Raw genomic sequence first — 17,912 nt, 5'->3', positions numbered from 1 at the left:
TCCCGAGTGTTGGAGTTTTTCTTGTACTAATTATTTATTTTGATACCTTTGTGGCCAGGGTTGTGCTGGTTCTATAAGCAATAAAAATAAGTTGGGGTTTGTGCACTCTGGAGCCAGACACAGAAGGCTGGAAGTCCTAGTGGGAAACATACCTAAATTTTTGGATGTATTTTTAAGCCATTCTCTCTTACTAGCAGTCATCTTAAAAGAGAGTATTTCAGTTAAAGCATTTTTTAAAATATCTTTTTTTGAGGGTAATTCATCTGGAGTGAATATTGAATCAAAAGAAAGTATAGAAAATGTTTGCAGATAGGAGGCGAGAAGAGGTTAAGCTCATCAGCTTTGGACGCTTAAAGTAGGTTGCCTGTAGACCTGCTAACTCTTATGTGCTTATTGCATTAGCTTCTGACTTTCAGATTTATTTGGGATGAAAGGGCAAGACCAAGGAACTGACCTTAATACACCTCTTGTAAAAATAATTATTTTTCTTACCAACTGCAGTCTGTAAACTTAGTCCAGCAACTGCCTACCAGACACATTTATATACATACATTGTATTTATATACATATTTATTAACAGCTATTGTATGTGGCAAAAGACATGCACCATAGAAGCTTTATATCATAAATAATTTTGATAAACACATGTGAACATTGTTTACCAACCATTTAAAACTTGTTTTTAAGGGTACAGAAGTTTGTATAAATAGAAAAATCATTTACTAAAAATGGAGAACAAAAGTGTCACCTTTGATTTCATGATGCATGAAGAAAGACCAAAACAAAACTTCTGCTTTCCTAGAAGAACAGTTCAAGAAATGCTACCCAGGCTGAAACCTGCATCATCATGTCTTTATGCAGCCTCCTAAAACAAATACACCTACTTAATTAAGTGCATTTAAATGGTTTAACAGCTGTCTACAGACCTTTCTCAGTTATTAGCTAGAAAAGTGCAAAATTGCTGAGAGTGAAGGTGAATAATTTTTTTTTTTTTTAATATAACTAATTTGTGTGCTAATTGTAGCTCATGCAGTATCCTAAATATGCTGGCACATGTCTTATGTACATATTTTTATATATATATATAATGGAAAAATAAGAGCCTTTACAACAGAAGTACTCATCAAGTACGAAGCTGTTTTCGCTTCTGTAGAACAGATACCATCTCCATTTCACAGATAAAAAACACAAAAGCTGTATGATTTACTGAAGGCCAGTCACATCCCTGGTAGAAACAAATAGCCAGGAGGACGCTGCTGTGTGTGATCTTCACCTCTTCCTAGTCCCTGATCTGAAGGGATGGGAATTAGTTTCCCCATTAGAGGAGAACACATCTGGCCTTGCATTACTGTGTATACTATGCACACAGTCTGCTTTTACCTCACAAAACATTGCATAATCTAGCACCTAAAGAAAATACTTAAACTTGTTCTTGAAGTACTTCTGAACTGAGCTGGTATTTGTATGAGTTGATCTAGAATGTAGTCTGTATATGAAGAAGAAAAATCTTTACTGCTTTTCCAATGCCCATCAGAATGCTGTTAATAGCAAGAATGACTGCCTGGAACTTCCCAGCCACAGTTCTGTCTGCATATTCACTCAGATTTTACCACCTTTGTTTTTGTCTTAGTCACCTATAACCTCAGAATGTCTCAAAATTAATTAAGGAATGGTTACAGCCTTGCAAATCTTTATTGCATCTGAGGCATTTATTTACAGTAACAATTCACAAATGGAGGAACAGTAACTCAGGACTAATGTCATAATCAATACAGCCACTAGATAGCGTATCGACCCTGCACATTTGATTCCCTGTGATTGAATAACCTGGATTTCTCTAAACCATCACCTCCTACTGTGATTATAGGCAAGGTCTGCTCCTCCATCTTCCAACACCACATTGCCAGTACGGTGCCTACATAAAAACTGACCATACCTGGGACTCCTTACTGGTAATTTTAATTGTTTAGGGAATCCAAATCGAGTTGAAGTGACAGTGAAGAAACTCGCATTGTAATATTATTAGTAAAAATAATGGTGTAACAGGAAGGCTTCCTAATACAAGCACAAGGCTTGTCCTGACTTGACCATTTCTAGTTATCTATGAGAGGGTCCGCAAGGTATCTACAGTGGTCTCAACCATCATCAAAGAACATTAGAGGCTTTTAGAAGGACCCAAAGCCTTACTGGTTTTGCATTAGATGTCAATAAGAGTTTCTGCCACTGTTCTTACAAGGTGTAGGTCCAGTGTGGTCTGATCAGCCATTTTTGCTTGCGGTGAACCTTATTGTTTTTTTCCTTCCTCTCCCCCATTCTGGTCTCACTGTCTGCCCATTGCACCATGAAGCAGCTGCATAATGTTCTAAGTGCTTAGGAAACAAAAGAGAGCAAGGATCATTGCATACCTTAGACTGGATTATTTATTATCAGAAGGAATTTGTGTTCTGAACGGTTCATCAGCACAGATCCTTTGTCCACGCAGAATGAGATCCATTACAAGGGCAGTTATTAATGACTCACAGAAAGTTTCTCTGAAGTTACGTTTTTCATCCCATTCTTCATGCTAAATTCTCAACAGCAACCTGAATCTTAAGGGCATATGGTAATTGTCACTACCTTCCTCAGCTGAGCGGCAGTTTACAAGTAGGTAGAGGGCAGTGTAGCATATGACTCAAAGTTGACTGCCAGATATGACATTTTACAAGAAATGAGTACTGCAGCGACCACAGTGTCAGCTTCTGCCACTTGATCCAACTGAGTGACTGACAGCACTAGATTTCAAGAAGGCAGATGTCAATAAACTCAGGGAATGGGTAAGGAAGATCTCATAACAGGCGAATCTAAGGGAAAAAAACAAATTATGGAGAGCTGTCAGTTCCTTCAAGAAATGCTAATAAGAAACCAAGTGCAACCTATACCAGTTTAGATGAAAGTAAGGAAATTCAGCAGGACAGCTAATTCACAACTTTTTGATTGACCACAAGCATGGGAGAGAGGTTTATTATAGCTGTAAAGTAGAAACCAGGTCAGCTGGTTGAGAACCAAGCACAATACTGTGTTCATGGGGGCCCTGGGGTGTATACAGTTCATAAAGACAATATGCACAAGATGCAACTAGCAAAACTTACCAAAAGTAAAATAAATTTTACAGGTAAGGTTGCAAGAAAAAGACAGAGGGAAGTCTGGACCACTACTCAAAGACAGAGGGATGGTATCAGCAGAGGATGTTAAGAAAGCCGAAGAGTTTAATGTTCTTTTTTTTCCTCTCCTTTCCATCAATCTTTATTAAAAAGGTCAAAACCAAGCAGACAGTGCAATTATTACCAGGAAAAGGGGGTAATATTTCAGCCTAAAATATGCAAAATCTGCTTAGAAAGTAACCAGTTAAGTTAAATGGTTTTTAGTTGCCTAGGCCTGATCAGCTTCACTCTGGGAGTCTTAAAGGGAGGGTGAAGTAATCACCACAAATGTCATACAGCTTGAATTTATTTATTTTATTTAATTTTTTGCAAGCCCTTTAGCGGTGTTTTGTATAATATCCTCATGAACAAGCTAGTGAACTGCAATCTAAATGGAACTGCTGTGGGAAGGGACAGGAGGTCAAGTCCATCATAACCTATCAAAATACATGTGTTTTGTGAGGAATTCCGTGGGCCTTGGTCCCACATCAAGTTTTATTCAATGTTTTCATTGAAGGCATAGAGGATAGAATATGAAGTATGATTATTAAACTTGCAGATACTATAAATGCTAAAAAATCAGAATTTCAAATTATCTTGATAGATTTAGAGAAGCCACCTGAAATGGATGGAATGCAATAGTGCAAAATACCATGCTTACACAGAAATACTCATCTGTACTTGCATAACTATCTAGGTATCAGTTCACAAGAGAAAAATTCAAGGCCTATGGTGAACATAGATGGCAAAGGCCTCACGTTGATCCCCACTGTTAAAGATTTATCTGGAAGACCATGTCCTGCTTAGTGCACTCCAAGAAAGACATGAACTAGTTGGCAAGAGGCCAGAGGAGATCACAAAAAATGGACAATAGAACATGAGGGAAGATTGGATGAAATGTGGGGTTTTCTTGCTGAAGAAGTAACAACAGAGAAAAAGGAAGGTTAATGGTTTTCAACTAAAAGGCCGTTGCAAAGAACGAGGAAATAATAAGTACTTGATGGAACAATCAGAAAGAATAAAACATAAAGAAGCATAAATCAAACAGCCTGGGAGATTTAGATTAGACATTGGACAAACCTTCAGGGTTCATGATAAGAGGCTGTAGCTTGGGGTGATGTGATTTTAACTCGGTCTTGGGATAGAAAGGCAGAATTAATGACTTCTCCAGATCCTGTCTGGTGAAAGCCTGTCACCCAGTGAGTCTATGACTTTCAACATGGGTGTGGACTTGTATCGGCAGATGTCCCTTATGTTGGGTTCCACAGCCAAGAGCCAAGCACAGGAACTGAACACAGGAAGCCTGTGCTCAGCTCCAGGTCTCAGAGAAGTGTTCTCCAAGATCACAGACCATTCCTCCTCTCTCCCTGCTGTAAGCCTTTGCTCTTCTCCTTATCATCTCTGTAGACTCCTATTAAGCCAGCTATATTCCAGTTTTCCCCTAATCCATCTATATGTCAGTTTCACATCTCATCTTCTTACCATCATAACCCATTTTCCCCCTTGAAAACTTGTTCATCAGTTCTGCCTTCTAGTTAGGCAGTTCTTCAGTCCCAGAAGACAATGGCCATTTGGATAGTCCTGCTAACACCAAGAGCAGTTTGCAACCAGCAACGTGCTGCTCAGTCCTGTCAGGGTATGCTCACTGTCAACAGCATCTAAGCGCAAATCCCTACCAAGATTCTACAGAGCATGTTCAAAATGGGATTGTCAAGAGCCAGAAGTGAACACTTTGAACGGGAACAAGGGTAAAAAACCTGTCCCTGACTCCAAGATAATGCTTCGCTTGGCATTTGAGTCCTAGCTCTGGAGCACAGAGATACCAAAACTTCTTCACAAAAAGAGAACAGTAAAAAGACTGTTAAGAGTCTTCAAAATGATGAAGTGAATTCCTAGCCCTGTTTTCAGCAAATAGTCAACTATTTTTATTGACACTCAGAATATAGTGTGAGAATGTCCACACTGAGTCTCTGTAACAGAGAGAGTGGTCAGGCATTGGAATGGCCTGCCCAGGGAGGTGGTGGACTCGCCGTCCCTGGAGGTTTTTAAACTGAGATTGGACATGGCACTTAGTGCCATGATCCAGTAAACAGACTAGAGTTGGACCAAGGGTTGGACTCAATGATCTCTGAGGTCTTTTCCAACCCAGTCGATTCTGTGATTCTGTGTGATTCTGTGAGTCAAAACAAAGGTTCATCTAGCCCAAGAGCTTGCTTCAAATAGTGGCTAAGAAGAGTTGCTAGTGGAATAATAAAAAAGAGAAAGCACTTCTCCCAAATACACACATGGGCTCCAGCAATTTGTAGGTCAGAGACTTGACTTCAACAACAACAGAACCGACTAAGTCAGGAGCTCAGAAAGATCAAGGCTTAAATGTTAAAATCGGGCAACATTATTAAGTAAAAACAAGGTCTCATGGGACATGGGCAAATGTCCCATGGTCAATGCTGTATGCTGGGCAGACTTTACTGTTGGCATTGTTATGCTATAATCTTCAGTACAAGCTAAGGGGATGATGCAGTGGGTAAGTAGTGATCCCAGGAGACTGCATTAATGCAGTACTATAGCACAACTATACCACTTCCAGATGTCACATTCTTCTTACTTAAAGTGGGAGACACTGAAAATTGTCTAATGAATCTGTTTGCCTCTGGTTTTGGTCACACTTCAAGAACCATCTTTAAAAATGACCCAATTATGAGAAAGCCCTAAGCACATATTTTGAAATAAATCCTCTTTAAGAACAGTAACATTATGCCTCTGTACTTATTTTGTCATAAAACCAGAAATTAGCCACAAAACATATATGCTGAAAAATAATATTGACTTAAGCCTCGCCATATGTGGCTTGCAGCCATCAGAGACTGACGTGCTGACACAAATCATGGCAGGTATGATTGTTTTGACCCAGGAAAGAGCACTGGGATGAGCAGAATGAGACTTGAATGCTGTTCTCTTTGGGAGAGGTCTCCAGGGACTGTGCAGAAGGCACAGCAAAGCCATGCTGTCAGCTTCGGCATGGATTGCAGTGGGAGTCAGGAAACACACTAGTGAGGGGTGTAGAGAGCAGTACATACAGACAGGACCAGTCTTGGAGAAGGAACATGTTTGTTTAGGAGACATGCAGAGTTGTTTAGAAACCGTACATATGCCACCATAAAGTTACGAGCACATTGGCACTGACTAGTTAAGAACTCCAAAGAACACATGACACATATACATACACATGCTGAGGCAGGAACCACTTCCAGTAACCAAATAATTCTGTCACCAGACATCCTAAAACTACTCAAAGGCACCATTGCCAGCCAAGACCAACAGATTTGAAATATTTTTTGAATCTCAAGGCAAATGAATTTTCAGGGTATGACAAGCCAAGAAGTCTTTAGGAAGTTCTCCAAGCAGATGATCTCATTTTTTTAGCCATCATCTCTCTTAAACACCTTGACCAGTTTCCTTCAACTCTTCCAAAAAATCTGTCCCAGAATAAAATTATGCCTGTGAAGTTGTAGGTGTGTAGGGCTAATTTTGGCAAAGTGAGGAACAGGAACAAAATAAAGTTTATAATGGAAACTTATGGACATCTGTGGTTTACTGAATGCTGTTCAGTGTGATCTGTGTAACGCATGACCTTTCCATTGTAGCAAAAATATAAAGTGCTTTTATTATCACCAAGGGAAAAGACCACTTCCTCTGTATGAAGTCGTACCTGCAAGACAAAAAGACCTGGCGGGTCATGCAAGTGTTTTTGCTTCCTCCCACTAGAATGTTTATAGGATTCAGATTCGTTTCCTAAGGTCTGGCTTGGGGATTTGTGCAGAGTGTTACGCCATGTTGGCAGTGCAGAATGGTGACAGTTTCTGACTGCAGATGCATCTCTACGACAGACCTTATTAAAATTGCAGCACGGCACTGACATACCCAACTACCTTTAAATGAGCCAGCTGAGGTACTGCTAACACCATGGCAATGCTGTTACAGGACACAGCACAATTGCAAAACTCACTATAAAAGCAGAGTACTATAAATGGTCAGATATTTTTTGCAGGCCATCCTGAACACTGTCTTCCTGAGATAATGTTACTAATTGGACCCAAGCTATTCAGTTTAATAGGAGTTCAGTTTGTCAGAGCTCTAAATCACTTGAAGGTCCAGTAGTGTGGGTAGTTAAATAAAAATATTCTGGTTGGTTATAAAGTCTGCCTTTAGATAGTTCCTAGCCAATAGCTCCTACAATTCACATTGATGCCCAGTTTAAGAAAACATAGCACAGACAGAGTTTTTACTGAGATCTGGAAATTTTCTGAGTTGTGCAATGCTTAAGAAAAAACTCTTCTAGAGACCTTACACAAGCCTTCTCAGATTCCTGTGGCAGTTAGAGGTCCTTTCTAGGGGCTTGTAGGGCTCGCCCCAATAGAAATATCTGTAGGGAAAGAGAAAGGCTTATAGAGGCTACAGATCAGTAGAGCACTTTTCCACCCCAAGTGAAATTGAGTTGGCATCTGTGGATACTACTCCCAGAAACAGCATACCATCCTCCAAGTTACTTTAGGTCTGTTAAACCCCATCCTGCTCTTGACGTGCACCCGTGCCACTTATTTCTGGTCATCAAACGGCCCCCCAGCACAACCATCTCACCTGGAGACAAGTCAGATCAGCCTGAAAGCTCTTCCCGTTCACCTCTCCAGTATCGTTTGGAAATGTAGAGAAAAAATATTTGTTCACTGAACCAAATTAAAGTCATTCTAGAAGCTGCCAAACTAACTCATCTTCAGGAACTAGCAGCTTGAGCCTGATATTCAGACCAGTAAGGAGATCTGAAAAACTGGTCCTGATCCTATACGACAGGGAATACTGGTCAGAAATACAACAATTGGGCAGCAGTGGAGAAGATAAAGGGTAAGCATAGGAGAGCTATAAATCACCATACGTACCTAAACCCAAGTTGTGCTCAAACTCAAGCAATTAGATGCCATCTTCTCCAATTGTGCTCCCTAGTGGCATACCCTCAGTTTGCTTAAAACAACTTCTGTCAACAACATGTACTACAATATGGGATTAAGTCTGTCAGTGAACCTAGGTACAGCCTCAAAAGACGTTGGGCATTTTGGAAAAGGTTAAAACAGTCAAGAATACCCACCAAGTTGGTAGCCGTGGACATGGAACCTCTTGCACTCAGGCTGTTTAGCAGCAACTTCGACTTCAGTCTAAAGCGCCAGCCACTGGGACTCCAGATGTTTTTACTGCTGCCTCAGGAAAGGAGAAATTTTCAATTACTCTCTGAAAATTTGTGTTCAAGGGCTCTTCAGTGACACATGAGCTTGGAAATGCCATGACTATTCATCTAGGCTGTTCCACACACAAAACTTCAGTTTGTGGTAACATACAGCATGGGAAATTTCAGCTGAAGCCTGGCAAAATTATAAACAACCTTCCTTTTCATGGAAACTGTTAGACAGCATTAGCTATTGGGCCACTGTCATCTTCACAGCCGGAGAGTGATTTAATCTGTCAGTTATGTGGACACTAGGAGTGATGAATAGGTCTTTGTGTTCATTCACAGCAAGTACATACCCAGAATGACATACGATGTGGGTTTTTTTGTGTCTTATAGTCCACTGGATCTCTAAAGAGCTGGGAGTTGGCACAACATGGCTACCCCAAACAGTGCCACAAAATATACCATCCACATTCGGAAAGAGGGATTCCCAGGTTGGCTGACTAGTGTCCTTCCTCCCCAACTTAACTTGTCCATCATTACCTATGCAACATAAAAGCCCCATGACAATAAAGTGGCCCAGTTTTAGACACCCCTGAGGGCCACACTTATAATCAGGGTGGCACAGAGGTACAAATGCAGCTTGTTGGTGGCTGCCAGCAAAAGGTAGCACAGCCACAGAGCCATGCCACTTAGACCTGCCAGGGCCACCCTAGCAGCCTAGAGTTTTTGGGTGACCACACTCCCAGAGGTGCTTGGCTGTGCTGGAAGCATGGGGAGCAGAGCAGGGGCACAGGGGTGCCCAGGCCAAGTGACTCTTGCAAAATGACTGCTCCATACTTTATCAGTGAGCGCAGTTTCCTGCCTCCTTTTGTTACTGCAGCAGCACAAAAGGGCCAGAACAGGGCTAGCAACTCATGTTTTCACCTGGTGTAACTGTGAGCAAAGTATGCTCTATTATATGTTCAAAAAAACCCTTTAAATAACACTGGCTACAGCTTTATTTACAGAAGTGATTCTGGGAGGAGGCACAGCTGCCTCCACCAGATCTGTGCTTGGGAACTGAGATCTTATGGCTACAGCATGAAGGCTTGACTCCCTGCTGCGCTGCTGGTGTGTCCTGCTCTAGCAGAGAGTGGGCCATAACTGCAGAAAGTGGGGAATCTTTTCCTCTCCCGTTTTCCTGCGGGCCAGACCTGGGTTTCTGGAGAGCACTTTTCCTCCATCCTCCAGATGGAGGGCCCCAGCAGTCTCTACTTTGGAGCATCATGGAAGGTTTGAATGGTGTTGCCCATCACTACCAGAAAGCAAACCATTTCCCCAGGCACAGGACTGTTAGGGCTGGCTCTTCTGTCTTATCTGGCCACTGCAAAATAAACTGTTGAAATGCTAGCAAGCCATGAACTAAAGAAGGCACATAGATCCATGTCTATTCAATGAAATGACAGGAATGAAGTGCTTAGAGCCAAGTGTGTGCTTAAGTACCTCACTGAAAGGCACAAACCTTGAACCAAGGTGGTTGTCAAAGGACAGGGCGAGGAGGGAACACTTACCTACAGCCATTACTTCTGAAGGCACAGAAGGGAGGCTACTGTCCAATGTGAGTGAGGCCAGCTGCATTTGGGAACCATCAGACCAGAGGTGAAGTTAGACCGGGACATTACACAAAGGTAGTATTTGCCATTTAAACATTGTAGAGAAAGACCACGCAATACTGCACCTGTAAAGACTCAAGTCACTTCAGGTGGTTAACAGGTTCATTGAACAACCATCAACCCGGATAATTAGAGAGATGGTATCAGCTTCTCAGTGTGTTCTCTCCTTTTTATAGATGTCTCCCAGAAGCCATGCATGATTTTCATAAGACAATATAATATGCTGTCGGTCGTGGGAAGCCTAGAATGAACCAAACAGAAAGTCAACACAGACTGAAAACAAGAAACATGACAAACTGCAAAAACAGTTTATTTCTTTCAAAATAAAATGAGAGAGTTGTTTGAACAAGAAAGCTTTGGCTTACAAGTAATATCTAGCCAAAAACAAAACAGGAGGAAAGTATCTATTTGTGTGATTCCTGAGTGATTTGATAGGAAGCATGCTGAAATTAACTCTTGATATGAATTTGCCTAGTGTCATCCCTTGCCTTCTACGTTGCATGTCTTCACCCTCAGATCCTCTTCTTCCTTGTAGACGTCAAGTTATAAAGAACAAAGAGGACAAAGGAAGATTGCAGGACAGTGAGGTGGGAGGAAATCATAGAGGAACAATACATATTACTTCTGTATGTTATATCTCATATATCATATACATGTTTTGACTCTCAAAAAATATACATACTCATGTATTTACTTACATAAGTGACAGAGAAGATTTAGATGGCCATCGAGTCCTCTGAGCACAGGATGCCATCTCAAACAGAAAACACTTGAGAAAACTCATGTAACCCATGGCAGTTGCCAGGGCCCCACATGGGCTGTGGGGACAGGGTGGGATGGGGGCCCAGCTCAGCGGGGGCCATGGCCAGGCAAGGCTGTGGGGAGCTGGGGCCCAGTCCTGCTGCGGCATCACTGGGGCAAGGGGGCTGACGCAGTCTCCTGGGACTTGGGTGAGCAATGGGGTTGGGCAGGAACATTAGGGCCCCTTAGTGCTCCAGAGCGCTAGCAGCCATGGCCCAAATACCAAAGATATCCCAGGTCCATATGAAGACACACGAGTTAGAGGCAGGTTGTGCAGATACAGCTACCTCCAGCTGTTTTGGGGCGAATCCAGCAGTGTTGGAAAAAGGAAGTTGTAAACTCCATTATCCTGAGCCACATGGTAGAGTTGCCCCAAGCAGAGCGGATGCTCTTGGCCATGAAGAGCCCCAGCATCTCCACTCCTACCGATGGGGAAGAACAGTGTTTTCATGACTGAGAGCCCCAGCAAAAGAAAGGACCAACTTGAGTCAAGTGCTGTTATCCTCCCCTTCTCTGGGACTGCCCGTGACAGTGCTTCCCAATGGGAGAGAGGAGGAGGCAGCTGGAAAACGGAGGCTATTGCTGCCTTCTCAGCACATTATTTATCTTGAGGACCAGACACCTGGGTTTACTCCCATGGAATGAGGCCTTCATTTCCTTTTTTTTTTTTTTTTTTTTTTTGTCAGCAGAGAGACTCAAAAAGATTGTCAGCAAGTGACAGTTTGGGTTGCTGGGCTTTGGTGGTTTTTACTTTTCTCCCCTCGGCGATTTGTGCCAACTGTTACTTCATGCATATGAAACACACAACTTCCAGCCTTTCCTCGCTGGTGTGAAGTAAGGGTTTGGCACGTGTTGAAAACAACAAGGAGAAATTAACTTGCTCTCTCCCATCTTTAATGTCAATACCCACCAGTAATTATTTGGAGAATTAAACACGTAGTCATCTTGCCGTCACCTTAATTCTCCACATTAAAAAAGGATTATATAACAAATTAGCCTGATTTAGTCTATCTTCCAGGGACTTACCCAGTGGTTTGCTCTTCTTTATTAAATTAGCAGTCAGAGAAGTTTTTGGCTTTCAGACATGTTATGAAATCCTTCCCACGCTGAGACCACCGGTGCTAGGAATTGCTGAAGTGCTTTACGGCTCTGGAACCACCTCCTTGGTATTTGCAGAGCCTGAACTCCGGCTGACCCACCGCACAGTGAAAACATGCGGGTAGACACTTGTAATCTGATCTTCTGACACTCGCCTTCCACTTCAGAAAGAACGATCCCCCATTTCCCTGGTGACGTGGAGTCCTCAGACTCTTTCCTGTGCTTGTTTAAATATAACATAGGGTTCAGGTTTGGGCTGTGTGACAATGGAGTCTCTGCTAATACCCTTTCTGGTGATGGCTTAGCTGGAAGCAGCAGTTGCAAAGCACAGCTAGATGGCTTTCCACTGGTTGTGCAAGAACATCTCCATTGCCTGCAGTGACGGGGATGTCTGCTGACCAGAAGGGTAAGTTGCAAAGACACAGAGTGTCTTATTCCTCCTCAGCTGACTGTACATTGGAAAACTAATGCTTCTTTCATACAGAATTACGCAGAATGAAGTCTGCTGATTGCTAGTCATCTGAAGGCCTGATGCAATACCCACTGAAGCCAAAGGCTGTTTTTCTTCTGCCTTTATAGGCTTTGGATCATCGCCTTACTCAAAACACTAAACCTTTGAGTATTTCAAGCTTCAGGGTCAAACCCCCCTTTCTGCATTCTCTGCTTTTAGCTGTAACAAGTCCATGTTACCACCACAATCATAGATTTGATAGCAAACAGATCCATGAATCAGTACAGAAACAGTCATGTACTTCTGTTTTTTTCCTTTCCTTTCTTCAACTTCTCCCTTGAGGCTATAAACCCAACTGCTCCAGACAGGCCCTTCTCATACTCATTGGAATCGCAACTCCATGTTTTACTGTGCTAGAATGAGATAAATATATTAACATGGCCAACGGATAACTTCTGCTGGGATTTACAAATATTAGATGTTATTGTTTCATTTTAAGCAATAATTATAGAATCATAGGATCATAGAATCATTTCAGTTGGAAAAGACCCTCAGGATCATGGAGTCCAACCATAACCTAACTCTAGCACTAAACCATGTCCCTAAGAAACTCGTCTAAACACCTTTTAAACACCTCCAGGGATGGTGACTGCACCACTTCCCTGGGCAGCCTGTTCCAATGCCTGACAACCCTTTCTGTGAAGATTATTTTTCCTAATATCCAATCTGAACCTTCCCTGGTGCAACCTGGGGCCATTTCCTCTTGTCCTATCACTTGCTACTTGGGAGAAGAGACCAACACCCTCCATGCTACAACCTCCTTTCAGGTAGCTGTAGACAGTGATAATATCTCCCCTCAGCCTCCTTTTCTCCAGGATAAACAGCCCCAGCTCCCCCAGCTGCTCCTCATCAGACTTGTGCTCCAGACCCTTCACCAGTCTCGTCGTCTCCTCTGCACTCTCTCTAGTGCTTCAATGTCTTTCTTGTAGCCACAGACCCAAAACTGAACACAGGATTCAAGCTGGGGCCTCACCAGTGCTGAGTACAGTGGCACAATCACTTCTCTAGCCCTGATGGCCACACTGTTCCTGATACAAGCCAGGATGCTGTTGGACTTCTTGGCCACCTGGGCACACTGCTGGCTCATATCCAGCCAGCTGTCAATCAACACCCCCAAATCCCTCTCCGCCAGGCACTTTCCAGCCACTCTTCCCTGAGCCTGTAGCACTGCCTGGGGTTGTTGTGACCCATGTGCTGGACCTGGCACTTGGTCTTGTTAAACCTCATACAATTGGCCTAATTCCAACAATCCAGCTGGTCCAGATCCATCTTTACGGCCTTCCTACCCTCCAGCAGATCAACACTCCCACACAATTTGGTGTTATCTGCAAACTTACTAAGGGTGCACTCAATTCCCATGCTTCTTACAAAAAAAAAAAAAAAAAAAAGTTTCTTTTCTGTTTTGAAGAAAAATGCCTAATGAAAAAAAAAAAAAAGATAGAAAAAAGAATAAAGAAAGAAGAAATAAGAAAAAAGGAAAAAAGAAAAAAGAAAAAAGAAAAAAGAAAAGAAAAAAGAAAAAAGAAAAAAGAAAAAAGAAAAAAGAAAAAAGAAAAAAGAAAAAAGAAAAAAGAAAAAAGAAAAAAGAAAAAAGAAAAGAGAAAAAAGAAAAAAGAAAAAAGAAAAAAGAAAAAAGAAAAAATTATATGGACTAGACAGTAAGCCTGATCTCCTGTACACATCTTCTCATCAGTCAGAGTTGCATGTATTTGCAACTGATCCTGAATTGCTTGTGAAAGCTGTTGGCCTGAAATGCAGTGTAACGGAGCTCACCCATATGTCTGCATGACTGTTGCAGCACGGGCAGGGAAAGGATGCCTGGCATTGCAGAGCTTGCAGCGCCTGCCTGAAGAAGTCCTAAAGGACCGACTCTTGGCAACAGCTCAAAGTGCTGCCCACCCTCAGGATTTTCACACTGCAGACATGCACTCATGGGTACCTCACGTGGCTCTTTGGAGGGTGGTTAGGTGTCCACAGCTTTTGGTCACCACTGGTGGAGGCCACGGGTAAGCCAGAGGTACCTGTGCTCTGCTAATGATCCGCTCCCTATTCAGTGGACAAAACAGAATCTGAAGAAAATATATGTCCTCGTTTCAGAGTTACTTATACTCAACAGCTACTGATTGAGTCAAGCAAATGTTCTAGTTAAATCTGGCCTGTACCACAGCAAAGAGTTCCTGACTGGCATGGTCTAGAGATGACCACAGTGGGTCTAAAACAGCCATCCCTCTTAGTTTTTATTTCTGTCATTCTCTGCTCCATATCTTTTTTTTTACCCATGTTGTCACCGCATGACCTATTAACCCACATTGCCTTGAGAAAGCTCAGTTAAGGAAAATTCAATATAAAACCACATTTTTTCCAGTACCCTCATGCTCTGCCTACCACAGTTGTAAAAGAATGGTGTTTATCCAGCTGCACAAATTATCAGTAATGTTCAACTGACATTGAAGTTTCCCTTTAAAAAGTCTTTATGATGGGTGCTTTTTTTTTTTTTAATGAAAACCTGATTCTGTCAGATTCTTTGTTTTATTCCCAACAGTCTCTAACTTAAGAACAGCTAAACATTCTTATGGGAGGAATATATTGTACCATGCCTTTGAATGTACCATTCAAAGTAATTAAAGTCACCCGAAGAAGAATTAATTAGTCCTAAAATTGCATACAATTATTGAACAATTAAGTAATATATCATCTGAAGCTGTTCATAGTAAGAAAAACTATGTGCAAACATGCAATCTGAGATCAAAACTCCACGTACTTGCCTAAGGAGTGATGGCTTACAGCAGAGAGGCTGGATAAATAAATTTAAAAAAACCCCCAAAACCCTGAAGTGATGAACCACAATGGTAACAATAGTTGTTCCTGCTGCCTTTGGGTATCTTCACACCCAGAAATGCAAGAATTTGCAATAATTGTCCTTCCAACCATGCTATTACATGCAGCGTGAAAACAGCTTCTTTCAAAACCCCTCCCATCAAAAACTAAAAGCTGATACCCACTCGGAGTGGATATATAAAATACAGAGGATGCCTTGCAGAAATGGACAGGCGTTAAAAAAAAATCTATTTCTACAGAAAGGATTTCTACACATATCAAAGTAATGACTCAATATTTTGATAACATAATTTTTTTTCTTCATCTTTACACTTTTCCAGGGTTTTACAATGCTGATTTAAACATCTCCAGTTCTGCAGCCTGGTTTAATATGATCTATACGTAACACCTCCCACTGGTGGTGTGAACTGCATGCCTCCCTGTGTCAATATGCATAACTTTAGTTTAAAGTGCAGCAGCTTGTACTTTTCCATCTAGCACTTCTTCTTTGGTCCCCAGTGTCAGGTAGTATTGTAATAGTGAAATGTAATACTGCAAATATTAAATTAAAAATGCCTCCTATTCTATAAAACATGCTAGTCCTGTAAAAGTGAAACCCTTTTGGAATCCTGATAACTCAACAAAAGGCAAAACAATCAGATATTGGAAGTTTCTGTAGAATATTTGTGACCTTCATTTTTGGTCCAGCAGCGTGGACAGGGTGGAATTGCATTGGCAAGCCCACACAATTGTCAAAAAAATTTCAGCCCCCCTGGTGCAGTTACATGGGATTCAAAACACCACAAACAACTTCTGATCTCTCTGAGCAGTGATCACCCCTAATCATGGCATTCTGCAAACTGGAAAGATAAACAAAGAAAACTGAACTATAGAAAACCAGTTTTATACAAACCAACAGGCAAAAAACCCCAAAGTGTTTCAAAGGAAGAAACCGAGCCAAGCAGCTCTGCATTAGTGTATCTGCCTCAGAGAGACTTTCCCATCTCAAAAAACAAATCAAACAAATAGAATCAAACAAACCAAGCACTAGTCACCCACTTCAATGTCTTTTCTACAATGTTTTGCTTTAAAAAATGATAGAAGAGGAGTTGGAGATTAAAAAAAAAAAAAAATGGAAGCAGAAAATCCCATCCTCAAGCATTGAGGGATGTATTGCTCAGGGAAGGATGGATTCAGAAAGGTTTGATGGAAGGTCCTCACTTTAACACTTCTGGCAACTAGTAGAACTTGAGTTGCAGGGCTACTGGGCTTGGGTCTACAGGATTGCTATTAAACACCAGAGCAACGCCTGGAGCAAGAATAGAAAAACAACTCTAGAGTACATAGAAATGAAACTAAAGAGAATGACAAGCAGGTTTTAAGAGCACTATACCAGGAGGACGACTGGAGCAGTGAAAAAAATGGAAGGAGGAAACTCCTTAAAAACCATAAAGTACTAGAAGATTAATATAGAAGTGTCTCCTCCAAAGCAAAATATTCCTGTTGCCTCACTTCACTGATGATGCCATTTCCAGAGGGTCTGGAATCTGATCTGGCACATCTAATTTACAGAAGCTTATAAAATGTATTTACTATAACAGCACATGAACAATGATGTTCTATGGATTTTACATGAGTATTTTATTTTTCCACAGAAGTCAATAAAATTGTGCCAGCAGAAAACTTGGCTTTACATTCACATGAAATATTTTATCCCAAAGAACAATAGAAACACTAATCAGACTGCACCACTTTATATTGTTACAAACTGCAATTAATCTGCACAGACTGAAAAGCCACACTAGTTTTTGACTGAAAGGCATGTCATGAAGTTTCTGAGTTATTTACATGTAATGCAACACGACAGGAATTTGTGCAGAGATGAGAGAAAATGAGCTATTTGAAATTAACTGTTTGAGACCCCGTCTATGTCTGTTTGCAGTCTGCAGTGGATTGACAGGGCTGATTATATGGATTCATGTGGGATTTGTGGGAGGATTTCTCATACTGAGTTGTTCTTTAAGAAATGCTTGGTAAAAACTCACTGTGCCTTTGAGTGTTCAGGTTTAGAGAGTGAGGAAATTTGCATTAACATCCTAAGTAGAATTTCTAGCAAGAGTAAATAATAAATCTAAAAAACGGAAATATGTGAATTGTATTAAGCAGGACAGGCAAAAAGTAACGTGATTCATACCTTGTATGTGAAGCATGGCAGTTACCTCCCCCGGTCCTTCTATTGTGGGATAACAAGACAGATGATGGAGCCCTGCAGAACGATGGGGCAAAAGCAACAACAGGGTCTCACATGTGAGCAGAGGAGATTCTGTGCAGAAAGACAAGGAGGAGAAGATTTGCATTAGGTAAGTACAGAAGAAGGTCTGCCAACATGCCTGTACCGTGACTTGTTGGTGTTATAATAGCTCAGATGTAGAGAGTCAAGGTGAGGACAGGATCTAGGCTCTGTATCACAGTATCACAGTATGTTTGGGACTGGAAGGGACCTCAAAAGATCATCTAGTCCAATCCCCCTGCTGGAGCAGGAACGCCTAGGTGAGGTCGCACAGGAACATGTTCAGGCGGGTTTTGAATGTGTCCAGAGAAGGAGACTCCACAACCTCCCTGGGCAGCCTGTT

General features: G+C 41.6%; 1 protein-coding gene across 1 annotated transcript in view; it reads right to left on the bottom strand.

The window, feature by feature from the left end:
• Positions 1-11,090: 11,090 nt before the first annotated feature.
• Positions 11,091-17,912, bottom strand: part of LOC309438386 (uncharacterized protein) — a 38,758-nt gene continuing 31,936 nt past the window's right edge. Inside the window, exon 4 of the mRNA XM_082049669.1 lies at positions 11,091-11,275. Within this exon, the coding sequence (XP_081905795.1) occupies positions 11,137-11,275 (139 nt within the window). The 3' untranslated portion in view covers positions 11,091-11,136. The remainder of the gene's footprint in view (positions 11,276-17,912) is intronic.

This window comes from Streptopelia decaocto (genome assembly GCF_964273445.1).
Source record: "Streptopelia decaocto genome assembly, chromosome: 3".
Lineage (NCBI taxonomy): Eukaryota > Metazoa > Chordata > Aves > Columbiformes > Columbidae > Streptopelia > Streptopelia decaocto.
This window is presented reverse-complemented; position numbering and strand designations above follow the sequence as displayed.